General features: G+C 38.5%; 1 protein-coding gene and 1 non-coding gene across 2 annotated transcripts; one reads left to right on the forward strand and one right to left on the reverse strand.

Annotated features, from left to right (window-relative positions):
• Window positions 1–510: 510 nt before the first annotated feature.
• LOC145573504 (small nucleolar RNA R71) lies at window positions 511–616 on the reverse strand. Its single transcript, XR_014097509.1, has one exon. It is a non-coding gene; the product is annotated as a small nucleolar RNA R71 (small nucleolar RNA).
• Window positions 617–12,109: 11,493 nt separating this feature from the next.
• On the forward strand, window positions 12,110–16,260 carry LOC145571045 (uncharacterized). The gene is made up of 6 exons (XM_081630144.1): window positions 12,110–12,992; window positions 13,038–13,787; window positions 13,922–15,062; window positions 15,180–15,618; window positions 15,733–16,032; window positions 16,075–16,260. Exons 1-6 carry the CDS (start codon window positions 12,110–12,112, stop codon window positions 16,258–16,260), a joined length of 3,699 nt encoding a protein of 1,232 aa, XP_081486270.1.
• Window positions 16,261–17,270: the final 1,010 nt, after the last annotated feature.

Genomic DNA, 17,270 nt, shown 5'->3' on the forward strand with positions numbered 1-17,270 from the left:
GGTCAAAACGAACAGGTGATTTGATCCCTACGGATCCGGACTTGGACAAGACCCTTAGGCAACTCAAAAAACAAGGGAAAGGGAAGCAGAAAAAGACCCACTCACAGAAGAGCTCTTCAACACAGTCTGACATACGCAAAGAGATGACTGATAATAGGTCTCTTAATTCTTACGGGGTACCATCCCAAGATGGCATTCCAACGGGTCTTAAAATGCCAGAAATCACTGCAGAGAACTTTGAAATTAAACCCGCATTGCTCAGTATGGTCCAACAAAATCAGTTTAGCGGCCATCCTACTGACGAACCAATTAATCACTTGCAGCGATTTCAACAATTGTGCTCCACTGTTCATCACAAAGGAGTCACTGAAGATCAATTGAGAGTGACGTTGTTCGGATTTTCCCTTCGCGATAGAGCTCAAAAATGGTTGAATACCGTTAAGGAGACGGAGTGGAGCAAAATTTCTCAAGCATTCCTCAAAGAGTATTTCCCTCCTGAAAAAACTGAAAAGATTCGACATCAAATATCAACATTTTCTCAAGAGTCGAGGGAATCTCTTAGGGAAGCATGGGATAGATTCTTAGATCTTCAACGATCATGCCCGCATCACAATTTTAAGAAGTGGAATCTTGTTCGTATTTTCTATAACGGATTAAAACCCGAGACTAAATGTATTGTTGACTCTACCGCAGGTGGTGTGTTCCTTGACAAGACGATCAAGGAAAGCTATGATTTTCTTGCAAATCTTGCAGCCAATCAATTCTCTTCTCCAAGAACGCGAGCAAAGAAAGGGAAGATGGAAGTTGAAGCCTATTCAATCTTGACCTCTCAAATGGCTCAATTAACTACAAATATTGATGCATTACAGGCTACTCAGGACTCCTCTCTTGTATCTGTTAATGCTATGTCTTCTCAACCTCTACAAACTAACTTTTTTGTGAATTGTGTGGTATACAGGGTCACTTTGGATATCAATGTGCTCAGAATTCTAAAGATACCAATCAGATGGAGCAAGTGAATGCCTTTCAACAAAGGAAACCAAATGACCCATATTCTAACGCATTCAATCCAGGTTGGAGGAATCATCCCTAGTTCTCATATAAAAGCAACAATGTTCAAAATCCTCAACCTCAGCAACAGTGGTCACAGCCTCAGAACCCTCAGCCTCAATAATATGTTGCAAGGCTTGATCGGGCTAGGATAGGTCGTTGGTCTACTAACCCTAATCAAATTAATTATTTATAACCTAAACTACCCTAATACGAGTATAGGGGTAAGTAAAGGGTCGAACCCAAAAGGACTAAGTGTATCAATCTATGCTAATTAGACTACTAGGAAATCTTGTGAGATAGAGAGAGGTTCAACTAAACACAACTAAGAACAAATAACTAAAACTAGGGAAAGTGGAATCCAATTACATCAATACGTTCAATAACATCAAACAATTAGATGAAAATGACCTCGATTAGGAACAATCAACACATTTAACTCACTCTCGCACAATTAAGCATGTTAATTATCCTACTAAACTAATTCACTCTCGTGCAACTAGCCTAGCAAAGGTATGGAAGAATTTAGGGCTCTCAACCAACTCACTCTCGCGCAATTGATTGAAAATACAATTAAGAACATAGAATCAATCAGCTAGAAAGATTCTAATCCATAAAAGCATCATCCATACACAATAATAAAGAAACAATTCCATACTAATCACAATCAATCATTAAATTAATTAACATAATCTTCACCCATTTCCCTAGAACAAAACCTAAGCTAACATGGTGAACAAAAACATGGAAAACAAGGTAAAATAATAATAAAAGCAAGAATCAAATAACTAAACTAATTAATCTACTCAAATCAACAAATAAATAAGCAAAAACAATAATAAATGAAATCAATAAATGTGAGAGAAAGTTAGGAAGACTCATTGAATAAATGAGAAGAAAAATCCACCAAAAATGCTTCTTCAACCTCTCAAAACTCCATGAAAAATCCAAGCTTTCTCTCTCTAAACTACTCCTAAACTAGAGAGAGAAACTCCTAATCTAACCCTAAGAGAGAGAAAATAAAAGAGCTAAACTACTCTAATCTAATCTAGGGTAGAATAAAAATGTTGATTGAAAGTTAAGAGGAAATAACCCCAAAGGGGTATTTATAATACAAGCTAAAAATAATAAAGAAAATAAAAGAAAACAAATAAAGAAAATAAAATAAAACAAAACAAAAGAAAAGGGAAATAGAAAAAGGGAATAAAAATAAAAAAATAAAATTAAAAGAAATTAAAAACCAAAATCCCCCAAATTCCCTCGACACATCAGAGTATCAGACCCCCGAAATCTTCCTCTTCGTGGCTGCTCTAAACTTCCATCATCCAACACCACGCAAGAAACCATCATCACCGTTCATACTTCATCGTCATCAACCAAGCATCAATCGTGGCTGTCCAATCTTCATAAAAATCACGTGAAAAGCTCGTGATTGAACCCACAATTGTGCGCCCGCGAAGACGTCGCGCAAAGCTTCTGCCTCGACTCTGATTTGTACTCCAATTTGTGTGCGCCTTCTGACAAAGCTGCGCCCTCGCGGTGGTCTGGGTTGCTGCAATTTCGAAGGTTCGATTGAAGATGCTGATTGTTGTTGGTGTTATGTTCGTTGCTGTTGTTGGTGGTTGTTTTGTTGTTGTTGCGGTGGTGGAAGAGAGCAGGGGAGGTACGAATTTTGAGGTGTGAGATGCGGGTCGGTGTTGTGGTGATTTTGGTGGTAGATTGGAGGTGAGTGCGGTGGCTGGGTGAAGGTTATTAGTGTTGTGGGGTGGCTGCGAGGAAAGTAGGGGTTGTTGGTGAGTGTGTGATTTGTGAGTGGAAAGCAGGGAGCAGGGCAGTGTGGTGGGGCTGGTGGTTGTTGTTGTTGTGGGAGCAGGGAAAGTGTTTTTGGGGGGTTTTTGTGGCTGCTGTTGTAGCTGTGTGTGGTTGGAGATGCGGGGCTGTGCAGGGAGCAGCAGGGGAGGTGCGTTTTGGTTGCGGTGGTGTTGTGTTTGTTGTTGCTGTTGATGTGCGTGGTGGAGATTGATGGTGGTTGGAGGTGGTTGTGGGGTTTGCTGGTGATGATTGGAGGTGGTTGATGTTGTGGGTTGCGAACAGAGGTGTTGGTTGCTGCTGGGGTGTGTGGTGGAGGATAAGGTGTGTGTGTGGTGGAGGATAAGGTGATAGCAAATATAGGTGAGGGGCAGCAGCTAGGGGGTGAGATGTGCTTGCAATGGCTCGGGTTCCAAAATTCCAATGTGGTAATTTGACCTTGAATTCCGTGCTTTGACCCGCACACATACTTGCACACAAAAACAAACCCGAGGGAAAAACGGGACAAAGACTAAAATAAAATAAAATAAAGTAAGAAAAATAAAGTAAAATAAAAAAGATAAATAAAGTAAAATAAAATAAAATGCTAAAACTAAAGAAATAATAAAATAAAATAAAATAAAATAAAACAAAATAAAATAAAACAAACTAGAAACTAAAATAAAATAAATAAAACGAGAGAAGCGGGAAGTTATTAACTAAAACTACAAAAATAAACTAAAAACTAATAAAAAGGGCAAAAATACACAAATTAAGATAAAAGACGAGAATAAGAAAATAAAAGAAATAAAGGACAAATAGGGTTAAATTATTGGAAAATAAGCCGAGAAACGACTCGATAAATACCCTAAAAGTGACATAAAAGTCACTTATCAAACTCCCCCAAGCTTACCTTTTGCTCGTCCTCGAGCAAATTAACATGAAACACGGGAGAAGGAGAATGATTTATTCAAGCAAAGCTAGAACACTAAAGGAGACAAGAATGTACACTAACTCACTTTCGTAGGAATCAGGATCACTTTTAGCAACTAATGACAAGCCCTTTAAACCCCTAGATCGCCCTAGAGGACGAGTGTGCTCTCGTGAGGGTGTCCTAAGAGTTTAACCCACAACTCTAAATAAAAACCAAGGCACGGCAATAAAAAAAAGAAAAGAAAAAGAAACATAAAAAGAGAAAGCAAAACACAAGTTCATATTTGGATAAGAGATAGGAACAAGCACCGATGGATGCAAACCTTTCTAAATAGACAAATGTATGCACGTTCCAAGATGTCAATGGTTGATTGAAACATAACATATGCTAAGCATAGAGAACTAATGAGGACTCAATCCACCCTAGCCCAACCAATCGGGCCGCGTTCTCTCCACTAGCTTCAAATCAACCCTTAAGCTAGCTTCTCATGATTCCACGAAGGAACCGGAAAAAGATAAAGAAATGAAAAACTTTGAGAAGGTAATCCCGACATCTCAACTATGCATACTCTCTCCATAGGTTTGAAGTCTATCTCCCTCCACCGTTCTTTGACCTAACCCCACTAAAGTCTAAGGGTCTTTTATTGGGTGTAACGTAAGGCTAAGGGTTAAGGCGGGGTAAAAATTTGAAAATTTTGGTGATATTTCCTAAGTGAAGCAAAAGAGTGGCCTACTCTCAAAAACAAACTCAAGAAGTCACAAAATATCAAACAAAAATACCAATAATGCCATCTCCCCCAAGCTTACTCAACACTAACACACAATATATACAAAAAAATGAAGGAACGCTCCCCCCCAAGCTTGAACGAAGCATTGTCCCCAATTCTTAAACAAGGGAAGAAAACAAAACCAAACTAAAATGTATTTGTTTTTTTTTTTTTTTTTTTGTGTCCTTGCCTTTTTCTAACGATGGACGGCTTTTTCTTGAAACTTCATTTGATTTTCTTGAATTGCATCTTTCTTCTCAAACTTTTTTGCATATTCTTTTCAAGCTCAACTTTCAAGACCTTACTTCAACCAATTCACAAAGTTTTCTTGCTCATGATCAACACAAAAAAAAAACTCAAACCTCACATGCCAATGCTTCACTAACTAAGAGGGTTGGTAAACATAGGCCATTAGGTTTGTAACGCGGTTTAAACAAGAGCGGGAAACATTAGGCTCAAATTGGTTAATAAGTAGGTTGATGCAAAATAGAAAATCAAATTTGTAACAAAATAAAAAGAAGATAAAGAAAAATGAGAAAATGTGCCCTTTTCCTCCCCTAGAGTGGCTCGGTCACGATCTTGGGAGCTAGAGGTCAAAACAAGGATTAAGACATGCATAGTCAAGGATCCTAAATTGCCGCTCAACAAGGTGATGAAGGCTAGAACAAATGAAGCTCACAAGGGATTATAACCAAACAAATACCAACCAAGGGTTTCAAATCCACTATAGAGAACAACTCCATCTTACCACATTCCCGTGAACTAAGGCTTCATGGACCCCTAAAAGTTCTTAAACCGGCTACCTTAGCATATAGTATCCTAGAGTCAACCAATGACACTCTCAAACCGTGCACACATTTACCACTTAGGAAGAAAAACATTCAAGAATGCAATTCCCAAAACACAATGTCCAAAATAAGAACAAACAAAACACATTTTGCCAAAATTACCTTGAAAGTAAACAAAAATCTTTTTGGACTTTTCAAAATATAAGAAAAGACATGGAAATGCATATACTCAAGTGCATGGCATAAATAAATCAACATCCCACCAAAGCATGATAGAATACCCTCCCCCAAGCTTGAATGAGACAATATACTCAAACATAAACCAAATAATCCATGGGAGGGGAAAAGAAAGAAATCAACCCAACAAACCAACACGTGTCCAACGAGTCACCAACCATTAGAAAAAGAGCTAAGAAAGATATTACCGGATATTGGTGGGTGTAAATACCCGCAAATGAACCAATTTAACCTTTCAAAGCCGATTTCCTTTTGAATTGAATCTCAATTTCCATATGCTAGCAAAAATAGGCATCAAAATTCCTTAATTCTTGATCCAAACCAATGCATAAGTGTATATCAAGTCATGTACCTAGCAAAAGGCACACAAACATTTCCATGAGAGAAAATCTAATCTAAAAAGAAAGGAAATGAAAGCAATAAAAACCTCAGGTTACTTCCCGAGAAAGGCTTGTTTAACGTCCAAGCGAGACCGCTCTAGTAAATAATATTGCAACGAACGCAAGAGCTTATCAAATGCACTACTACACATTTCGTATGATAACAAGTAGGCAAATGAAGGGAGGAGAACGTGCAACAAGATTATTGCACGTAAGTGAGGAGGAAGATGCCAAAAGAAGGAAGAAAAATCAAAAGAAAAAACAAGAAAATAAGAAGAGAAAGAAGAAGAAGAATAAGAAAAAGAATAAAAAGGCAAAACCTCCTCAAAATCTTTTTGGGTGGCACAATCACCCATTTCCTCAATAATCGGAGGATGAGAAGGAAGAGTCTCATCAAAGAAGAGAGGGTCCTCAATAGGCTCTTTGACAAAAGGGGGGAGGAACATAGGATAGTAGGGGATGTAGTCAAATTTCCTTGAGAAAGGAACATGAGGAAGGGGAGGAGAAACAATGGTCTCACAAAGCCTCACATCACCAATGAGGGCATGAAAATCAATCATAGAATCCTCAAAAGAACACTCATGACTCACATCTCCCTCAAACAAAAACTCTCTAATAGAAACAACCTCATCCTCCTCTCTATCACAACGATGAACAACAACTCCCTCAAGATCCTCAAAGCCTAGAGTCTCTAACCCATGCATGAAAGGATAAAGGTTTCTCTCAAACTTATCCCTTTCCCATGAAGCATTGCCAATGAACTCTCTCAAAAGGCTATAATGCTTTGTTACACCTTCAACAAACATACTAGCCATATCCTCAAAAGAATCCAAAGATTCATGGATAGAAGGGTCACAAACATGCAAAGTAGACTCATCAATATGGGGAAGGGGGTTGGAATCCTCAAAATCGACATTTTCTTCATTCTCAACTCTTCCACCATCACTCAAGGGACTCTCAATCTCTCTTGATCGCTCAAACTCATCATCATCATCCTCATGAACTCCCTCATTCAAAATGGAAGATGGCTCACTCACATCCTCACCATGGGAAGCTCTCAAAGGGGGTGAATAAGGGGAAGGATGGCACTCAAGCTCGAATGGGGAATGAAAAGGATCAAAATCCTCAAAAATCCTCTCATCACAAGAAAATCTCTCCTCACCTTTACACCCATGGCCCACATCATCCTCAAAAACACTCTCACACTCCAAATGAGGTGCCTCACATCCATTTACATCAACCATAACACTCATCACTTGGGCAAGCCTCACTTCTCTCAATTTTTGTTCCTCTTGAAGCTCTTGGAGTTGTTGGGTGAGATATTGCATTTGAGAAAGAATTTGGGGAGTAATGTTATCGGGTTGAGGTTCATGATCAAAATCAAATTGCATATTATCAAAATTAGCACAAACCTCATCACAATGAGCATAAGAGGGGAGGGGGTCAACATGCATACATGGATCATCACAAGGCACATTAGAAGTATCAAGAGAATTCATGCAAAAATTAAAAGAATCTTGACATTGAGAATCAAAACAAGAAACATTACATTCTCTATCATAAGAATCTCTAGCAAGCCAAGTAAAGAAATTCCAAGCATCATGCATAGAAAAATGGCGGAATATACCATTGTGCATGTTCTCAACCATACCCCTAATATACTCATTCATGCCCCAATAAGCTATACCACAAGCATCACTAAGAGAACACCCATGGTAACTAAGGAAACCATCTAATCTATCAAAGTACACGTTAAAGGGTTCATCATCAAATTGAGGAAAAGATAAGCATGCCATTTTTATACAAAGAACAAAGAAAAGCAAACAAAAATCAAATAATATACAAGAACCTAGCTAATCTAATCAACACAAACTAATGAACGCCTTAGTCCCCGGCAACGGCGCCAAAATTTGATCGGGCTAGGATAGGTCGTTGGTCTACTAACCCTAATCAAATTAATTATTTATAACCTAAACTACTGATGAATCTATTTTATATATATTTTATTCCCCGTCCCACGGTCATATTTGTGCTAATTTGAGCTCTACGGAGCTATTTTTATTACTAATATACATTTTCTAGTGTTTTTGTAGAGTTGGTATTATTTTGTAGGAATTTGCAAAATTATGATAATTCCCGAGCTTATTGAGCCACTACAAAGATATTGGAGTTGGATCGTATTTTTATGACCGATTATTTTAGCCCAAGGTCGAGTTAGAGAAATTCGATTCAGTAATTTAAGGGCTCAATTTGGTGAAGAGCTAGTACTGCAAGTTACGAACTAATTAAAAGTCCAAATGAAGTACATCGGACCGAACTAGAGGCCAAGGCAAGTAAAAGAAGCCCATAAGATCTGATCACTCTTATTGGACCTCTCTCACAGTCGGGCCCGACCGGGCTGAGCATGCTAAGCTGAACGCACCTTTCTCTTTGGGCCATCTGCATTGGGCTTCGTTTGCTGATATTTAAGTCGATCTTCAAATGTTAGCAGGGACAAAATTATCTTCTTGCTTTAGCTTTTAGGATAGGTTTTGGCAGCTTTTGTTTGTTTTATAATAATTTTAGTATGAGTAGGATTGGGTGGATTTGCCTTTTCTTATATAAGGGAGGTAGTAGTAGACTAGTAGTTACGTAGGTAAATTTTAGATTAGGTAGTTTTAGTTTTCTTTTAGTTTAGTTTTATTTTATTAATTAGTTTTAGTTTTAGTTTTTAATTTAGTTTTCTTTTCTCTTTCTCTCTCTAACTTTTCTCTCTCTCCTCTTAATTAAACTCTTAGTATTATTTTCTCTCTTGTTTCTCTCTCTACAACTCTTGGTTTAATTTCAGTTATTTATTTTCTTTCTTCTATCATGTCTTCTTTTATTGCTTTGATTAGTTTAGATTTAATTATGCTTGAGTAGTTCTCTTTCTAGGGTTTGTGGGGATCCATGAATAATGTGAAGGGGTAATTTATTGTTGTTAATTATCAATGCTTAATTGATTTCCTATTGATTGATTTAATGCTCTGTGACTAGATTAGGCCTGATCTTTTAGGCATGAGTTTGACAATATTGATTCGAGATTCGAGAGATGAGAATTGATGTTTAGGTCTAGTTTTAATAGGCAGGTTAATCTATAAATGGTTAAGTCGAGATTCGAGAGATGAGATTTAATACCGGTAGATTAATTCTGTGATTGTAATACGTAGCGAAAGCCCTTTATAATCTGGTTAATTGATGCATTGATGATTGATTATTATGTTTTACCCTGGAATATTGTTTATTGGTGAACCTATGCCCTAGACCTTTTAATATTTAATTTCTCCCTACTTTATTTTCCCTACTCATATTCTTCGTAGTATAGTCTTTAATTACAACAACATTGGTTACCTTAATAATTTAGATTAAATTAATTAATTAGGAATAGAAAGACCAGTTTCCCTGTGGATTCGACCCTACTTCCCTATCTACTTTAGTTAGAGGACTTAGGTAATTACTTTTGATTAGGGGATACGACTTTAGCCTGTCAAAAATTTGGCGCCGTTGCCCAAATTTTTGACAGGCTAGTATAGGGGTAAGTAAAGGGTCGAACCCAAAAGGACTAAGTGTATCAATCTATGCTAATTAGACTACTAGGAAAGCTTGTGAGATAGAGAGAGGTTCAACTAAACACAACTAAGAACAAATAACTAAAACTAGGGAAAGTGGAATCCAATTACGTCAATACGTTCAATAACATCAAACAATTAGATGAAAATGACCTCGATTAGGAACAATCAACACATTTAACTCACTCTCGCACAATTAAGCATGTTAATTATCCTACTTAACTAATTCACTCTCGTGCAACTAGCCTATCAAAGTTATGGAAGAATTTAGGGCTCTCAACCAACTCACTCTCGCGCAATTGATTGAAAATACAATTAAGAACATAGAATCAATTAGCTAGAAAGATTCTAATCCATAAAAGCATCATCCATACACAATAATCAAGAAACAATTCCATACTAATCACAATCAATCATTAAATTAATTAACATAATCTCCACCCATTTCCCTAGAACAAAACCTAAGCTAACATGGTGAACAAAAACATGGAAAACAAGGTAAAATAATAATAAAAGCAAGAATCAAATAACTAAACTAATTAATCTACTCAAATCAACAAATAAATAAGCAAAAACAATAATAAATGAAAGCAATAAATGTGAGATAAAGTTAGGAAGACTCATTGAATAAATGAGAAGAAAAATCCACAAAAAATGCTTCTTCAACCTCTCAAAACTCCATGAAAAATCCAAGCTTTCTCTCTCTAAACTACTCCTAAACTAGAGAGAGAAACTCCTAATCTAACCCTAAGAGAGAGAAAATAATAGAGCTAAACTACTCTAATCTAATCTAGGGTAGAATAAAAATGTTGATTGAAAGTTAAGAGGAAATAACCCCAAAAGGGTATTTATAATACAAGCTAAAAATAATAAAGAAAATAAAAGAAAACAAATAAAGAAAATAAAATAAAACAAAATAAAAGAAAAGGGAAATAGAATAAGGGAATAAAAATAAAAAAAATAAAATTAAAAGAAATTAAAAACCAAAATCCCCCAAATTCCCTCGACACATCAGAGTATCAGACCCCCGAAATCTTCCTCTTCGTGGCTGCTCTGAACTTCCATCATCCAACACCACGCAAGAAACCATCATCACCGTTCATACTTCATCGTCATCAATAAAGCATCAATCGTGGCTGTCCAATCTTCATAAAAATCACGTGAAAAGCTCGTGATTGAACCCACAATTGTGCGCCCGCGAAGACGTCGCGCAGAGGTCGCGCAAAGCTTCTGCCTCGACTCTGATTTGGACTCCAATTTGTGTGCGCCTTCTGACAGAGCTGCGCGCCCGCGGTGGTCTGAGTTGCTGCAATTTCGAAGGTTCGATCGAAGTTGCTGATTGTTGTTGGTGTTATGTTCATTGCTGTTGTTGGTGGTTGTTTTGTTGTTGTTGCGGTGGTGGAAGAGAGCAGGGGAGGTACGAATTTTGGGGTGTGAGATGCGGGTCGGTGTTGTGGTGATTTTGGTGGTAGATTGGAGGTGAGTGCGGTGGCTGGGTGAAGGTTATTAGTGTTGCGGGGTGGCTGCGAGGAAAGTAGGGGTTGTTGGTGAGTGTGTGATTTGTGAGTGGAAAGCAGGGAGTAGGGAGGAGGGCAGTGTGGTGGGGCTGGTGGTTGTTGTTGTTGTGGGAGCAGGGGAAGTGTTTTTGGGGGGGTTTTTGTGGCTGCTGTTGTAGCTGTGTGTGGTTGGAGATGCGGGGCTGTGCAGGGAGCAGCAGGGGAGGTGCGTTTTGGTTGCGGTGGTGTTGTGTTTGTTGTTGCTGTTGATGTGCGTGGTGGAGATTGATGGTGGTTGGAGGTGGTTGTGGGGTTTGCTGGTGATTTCGGTGGTAATTGCTGGTGATGATTGGAGGTGGTTGATGCTGTGGGTTGCGAACAGAGGTGTTGGTTGTTGCTGGGGTGTGTGGTGGAGGATAAGGTGTGTATGTGGTGGAGGATAAGGTGATAGCAAATATAGGTGAGGGGTAGCAGCTAGGGGGTGAGATGTGCTTGCAATGGCTCGGGTTCCAAAATTCCAATGTGGTAATTTGACCTTGAAATCTGTGCTTTGACCCGCACACATACCTGCACACAAAAACAAACACGAGGGAAAAACGAGACAAAGACTAAAATAAAATAAAATAAAGTAAGAAAAATAAAGTAAAATAAAAAAGATAAATAAAGTAAAATAAAATAAAATAAAATAAAATGCTAAAACTAAAGAAATAATAAAATAAAATAAAATAAAACAAAATAAAATAAAACAAACTAGAAACTAAAATAAAATAAATAAAACGAGAGAAGCGGGAAGTTATTAACTAAAACTACAAAAATAAACTAAAAACTAATAAAAAGGGCAAAAATACACAAAATTAAGATAAAAGACGAGAATAAGAAAATAAAAGAAATAAAGGACAAATAGGGTTAAATTATTGGAAAATAAGTCGAGAAACGACTCGATAAATACCCTAAAAGTGACATAAAAGTCACTTATCAAGGCCTCCACTCAATCAACAAGGGGTCTCTCATCATGCTCCTCCGGGTTTCAATAGACCACCTCAACAACCTACTCATGGAAATGCTAGCACTCAAGAGCCGACTATGTCTGACCTTATGAGAATGATGACATCCATGAAGCAAAACACTGAAGATAGCATCAAGGAGTTGAAAAATACGACAAAGCATTTGGAGAACCAAATCGCACAAGTTGCAGGTACCGATATCCAAAGCCAACCTGGCCACTTACCAGGACAGCCTGTCCCTAAGGAGACCGCCAATGCTATCACTACTCGTAGTGGTGTTAGCTATGAAAGGCCCCAAATGCCTATTGATGATGCAAATCTTGAGAAGGAGAAGAGTGAGGTTGTAGAGAGGGCCTTGGATGATGTTCCCACCCCGAAGGATGGGAAGGCTAAAACAAGTGAGGTTGAGAAAGAGAAAAAGAAAGGTTCCGAGCCTCCATCGGTCGAGCTGAAGCTACCATTCCCACATCGGATGCAAAAGAACAAGGTAGATCAACAATTTGGTAAGTTCTTGACTATGGTCAAGAACCTTGAGGTAACTGTTCCTTTTACTGATTTGGTCTCTCAAGTTCCAATGTATGCAAAGTTTTTAAAGGAAATGATTACTAAGAAGAAAGACTTTGTTGGTGTAGAAACAGTTGCTCTAACTGCAGAGTGTAGTGCTATATTGCAAAATAAATCCCCACCTAAGCTTAAGGACCCTGGTAGTTTTTCCATCCCATGTCATGTAGGTGCATTATTCATTGATAAAGCTTTATGTGACTTAGGTGCTAGTGTGTCCGTTATGCCTCTTTCTGTTTGTAACAGGTTGAATATGGGAGCTTTAAAATGCACACAGATCACTTTGCAAATGGCGGATCGTTCTATAAAATACCCTTTAGGTGTTTTGAAGGATGTCCCCGTTCGGGTTGGGAAATTTTTTATTCCTGTTGACTTTGTAGTTTTGGATATGGAGGAGGATAGTAATATCCCGATCATTTGAGGTAGACCTTTCTTGTGTACTGCAGGTGCTGTTATTGATGTCAAGTCTGAGTCCCTTACTTTGTCTGTTGGCGATGATACAGTGACTATTAATCTAACCAATGCGATGAAGTCGCCTATGCTTGAGAATGCTTGTTGCAGGATTGATGTGCTTGATGAGATTGTGAGAGATGATACACCTCGTGAGTTAGCTAATGATCCATTAGAAGTTGTTCTCACCCTAGAGGTCTCTGAGGGAGAAGGAGATGCAGAGATTGACTCCTTGATTCGTGACTTGGATGCCCCTAACACTGAGGGGTTTGAGGTAATGGAAACTATTTTTTCTACTTCTGAGTCACAAGAAAAAAAGGTAGAGTTAAAAACTTTGCCTTCTCATCTTAAATATGCATTTCTTGATGATAACGAGGAATGCCCTGTAATTGTTAGTGCTAAACTCGATGATAGCCAAGTTTCTAAGCTTTTGACTGTGCTTCGCATGCATAAAAAGGCAATCGGGTATAGCATTGACGATCTTAGAGGGATAAGTCCTAATTTTTGTATGCATAGAATCAATTTGGAAGAGAATCATCGCCCTTGCATCCAACCACAACGTCAATTGAATCCTAATATTCAAGAGGTGGTGAGGAAAGAGGTAATGAAACTTCTTGACGCGGGCATCATCTACCCCATCTCAGATTCTAAGTGGGTGAGCCCGGTACAAGTCGTTCCTAAGAAAGGGGGGACAATTGTTGTTAAAAATGATAAGAATGAACTAATTCCTACTCGTGTTGTCACAGGTTGGCGTATGTGTATCGATTATCGCAGGTTGAATACGGCCACCTTGAAAGATCACTTCCCCTTACCTTTTATAGATCAAATGCTTGAAAGATTAGCAAAACATAGTTTTTCTGTTATTTGGATGGATATTCAGGTTTCTTTCAGATTCCCATTCATCCGGAAGATCAAGAGAAGACAACGTTCACATGCCCCTGTGGTACATTTGCTTATCGCAGAATGTCATTTGGGTTATGTAACGCCCCTGTGACGTTTCAAAGGTGTATGATGGCCATTTTCTTTGATTTCATTCAGAACATCATGGAGGTATTTATGGATGATTTTAGTGTTTATGGCTCTGACTTTGATATATGCTTGCATAATCTTTCTATGGTGCTTAAACATTGTACTGACGTCAATTTGGTCTTGAATTGGGAAAAGTGCCACTTCATGGTCAATGAAGGAGTGGTACTTGGTCATCTTATTTTCGATCGTGGCATCCAAGTTGACAAAGAAAAAATTGAGGTGATTGAGAAACTTCCCCCTCCCGTGAATGTCAAGGGAGTGAGAAGTTTTCTTGGTCATGCAGGGTTTTATCGCCGATTTATAAAAGATTTTTCGAAAATAGCGAAACCCCTCACTCAATTATTGCTTAAGGATGCCACATTTGAGTTTACTGATGCTTGTATGGAGTCTTTTAACAGGATTAAGGAGGCATTGATAACTGCTCCAATCATACAACCTCCGGATTGGGATTTACCGTTCGAGATCATGTGTGATGCGAGTGACTATGATGTGAGAGCTGTGCTTGGACAACGAAAGAACAATGTTTTGCATGCCATTTACTATGCTAGCAAAACCTTTGATGAGGCTCAGATGAATTATGCCACCACTGAGAAAGAGCTCCTAGCTATTGTGTATGCTCTTGACAAGTTTCGAACTTACCTCATCGGTTCGAAAGTAATTGTCCACACTGACCATGCCGCTCTAAAGTATCTCCTAGAAAAGAAAGAGGATAAACCGAGGCTCATTCGATGGATTTTACTACTTCAAGAGTTCGATTTAGAGATTCGAGATAAAAAGGGTGTCGAGAACGTTGTTGCGGATCACCTCTCTCGATTGAGATTTCAGTCTACTTCAGATAGCCCTATAAATGACTCTTTCCTCGATGATCATTTATTCTCTGTTTCTTCTGTATCTCCATGGTATGCTGACTATGCTATTTTTTGTGTAGGTGGTTCACATCCTCCGGATTTGACTTACCAACAACGCAAGAAGTTCTATCATGATGCCGAGCGGTACTTTTGGGATGACCCTCACTTGTATCGTAAGTATTCTGATGGGATGTTTCGGAGATGTGTAGCAGATTAGGATACTCATGGTGTCCTTCATCATTGCCATAATCTACCTTCTAGTGGACATCTTGGTTCTACTGCAACTGCCTACCGAGTGCTTCAATGTGGTTTCTATTGGCCCTCATTATTCAAGGATGCTCGTGCCTTTTGCAATGCATGTGATGAGTGTCAAAGAATAGGAAATATATCGAAGAGGCAAGAGATGCCACAAAATGGGATTCTTGAGGTCGAGCCTTTTGATGTCTGGGGCGTTGATTTTATGGGACCATTTCCCTCTTCTTGTGGGAATCGGTACATTTTGTATACCGTCAACTATGTCACCAAGTGGGTCGAAGCTATTGCGTCTCCTACTAATGATTCGAAGGTCGTTATGAAGCTATTCAAAAAAATCATCTTTCCGTGCTTTGGAGTCCCAAGAGTTGTTATTCGTGACGGTGTTTCTCATTTCCATCAACGAACTTTCAAGTCTCTTCTTAAGAAACATGGAGTTACTCACAAGGTTGGTTTGGCCTATCATCCTCAAACGAGCGGCTAAGTTGAGGTATCTAATCGACAAATTAAGAGAATCCTTGAAAAGGTAGTCAACAAATCCCGCAAATATTGGTCATTGAAGTTGAATGATACATTGTGGGCATTGCGAACGGCTTACAAGACTCTGTTAAGGACAACACCGTATCGGTTGGTGTATGGAAAAGCTTGTCATTTACCGGTCAAAATGGAATACCTTTCACAATGGGCCGTCAAGGAGATTAATTTAGATCTAGAGAAGGCCGGTGAAGCGAGACTACTTCAATTGAACGAGCTAGATGAGATTCGGCTCGATGCTTACGAGAATCATAGGCTCTACAAGGAGCAAACGAAGAAGTTTCACGATAAGATGATCCAAAAACGAGAGTTCAATAATGGTGACAAGGTATTGCTTTATAAATCAAGACTATGACTCTTTCCTGGAAAGCTTAAGTCTAGATGGTCCGGGCCTTTCACAGTCACCGATGTCAAAGCATATGGAGCCATAGAGGTTGCTAGCGAAAACGGCACGAAATTCAAGGTAAATGGACAACGTTTAAAGCTATATACCGAGGGTGCTTTCATCGGCAAATTGGAGACGATTTATCTCTCCGATACACCCATTGATGCTTGATACTAAGGTAAGAAGTCGAGCTCATGACTCTAAATGAGCGCTTATCGGGAGGCAACCCGATTTCCTAATTCTTCTTTTTTTTTTTTTGATTTTTTTTAGTTTTGTTTTTCCTTTTCTTTTTAGTTTCTCTTCCTTTTTGTTTTTAATTTTTCTTTCTTTCCTTCTTTTTTTTTTTAAATTTTAATTTTTCTATTCATTTATTTATTTATGTATGCTATTCTTCTAGTTTTAATTTCTTTTTTTTTCTTTTTTTATTCTTTTTTTAGTGTTAGTTTCGTTTCTTTTTTTGTTTTTGTTTTACTTCACTAACCCTTTTAACGTTGTTTGTTTTTGTTTTTTTTTTTTAATTTTAGTGAAGATATAAATTTTATTTTATTTTAAATCTAAAAAAAAGAAAAAGAAAAAAAGTAGGAAGCAGAAGCAGCCAGCAGCAGGCACCAGCCCGCACAGCCAGCGCCCGCTGGGCCGAGCTGCCACTAGCAGCCCAATGTTCTGCTTGGGCTGCTGGAATTCCAACGCCCGCTGGTTTCGGCGCCCAGGCAGCCTGCACGCATTCCAAAAAAAACGAAAAACCAAAATGGAAAAAGAAGAACAACGCTGCTCCTGCTCTTGTTCTGCACGAATCCCAAGGTAGCCCCTCCTCTCTCTCCGTCGCTCCAACCGCCGTGCACCACCGCTGCTCCACCAGCGCCTCACCGGCGCACTTCCGGCACCCCGTACAGCCACCCTCCACGAAAAAAAAAAGGAGAAAAGAAGAAGAACCCTAATCCTTTCAAGGTTAGGGCTTTTTTATTTTCTTTGGCAATTTGGGTGAATTGGTTGGAATTGAAATTCAATTGGTAATTGATTTGAGGTAACCAACAACAATATTGTCTTAATTGCAAAAGCATAGGTATTATTTTCAATTTTTAATCCAACTTCTCTTGTTGAATTGTTTACATTCATATAAAAATTGAAAATTTTGCCTCTTGTATATTAATTTTGGCTTGTTGTTGAGTTTGTGGTGATTA

This window comes from Chenopodium album, chromosome 12 (genome assembly GCF_948465745.1).
Source record: "Chenopodium album chromosome 12, dcCheAlbu1.1, whole genome shotgun sequence".
NCBI classification, from domain to species: domain Eukaryota; kingdom Viridiplantae; phylum Streptophyta; class Magnoliopsida; order Caryophyllales; family Amaranthaceae; genus Chenopodium; species Chenopodium album.

What these genes read in the sequence shown, in the direction of transcription:
- LOC145571045 (XM_081630144.1), top strand. Translation starts at nt 12,110, where the DNA reads ATGTCTGACCTTATGAGAATGATGACATCCATGAAGCAAAACACTGAA. An exon ending in TTTGGATATGGAGGAGGATA is followed by an intron (nt 12,993 to 13,037) that starts GTAATATCCCGA and finishes TGTGTACTGCAG; the next exon opens with GTGCTGTTATTGATGTCAAG. An exon ending in AGTTCAATAATGGTGACAAG is followed by an intron (nt 16,033 to 16,074) that starts GTATTGCTTTAT and finishes TTTCCTGGAAAG; the next exon opens with CTTAAGTCTAGATGGTCCGG.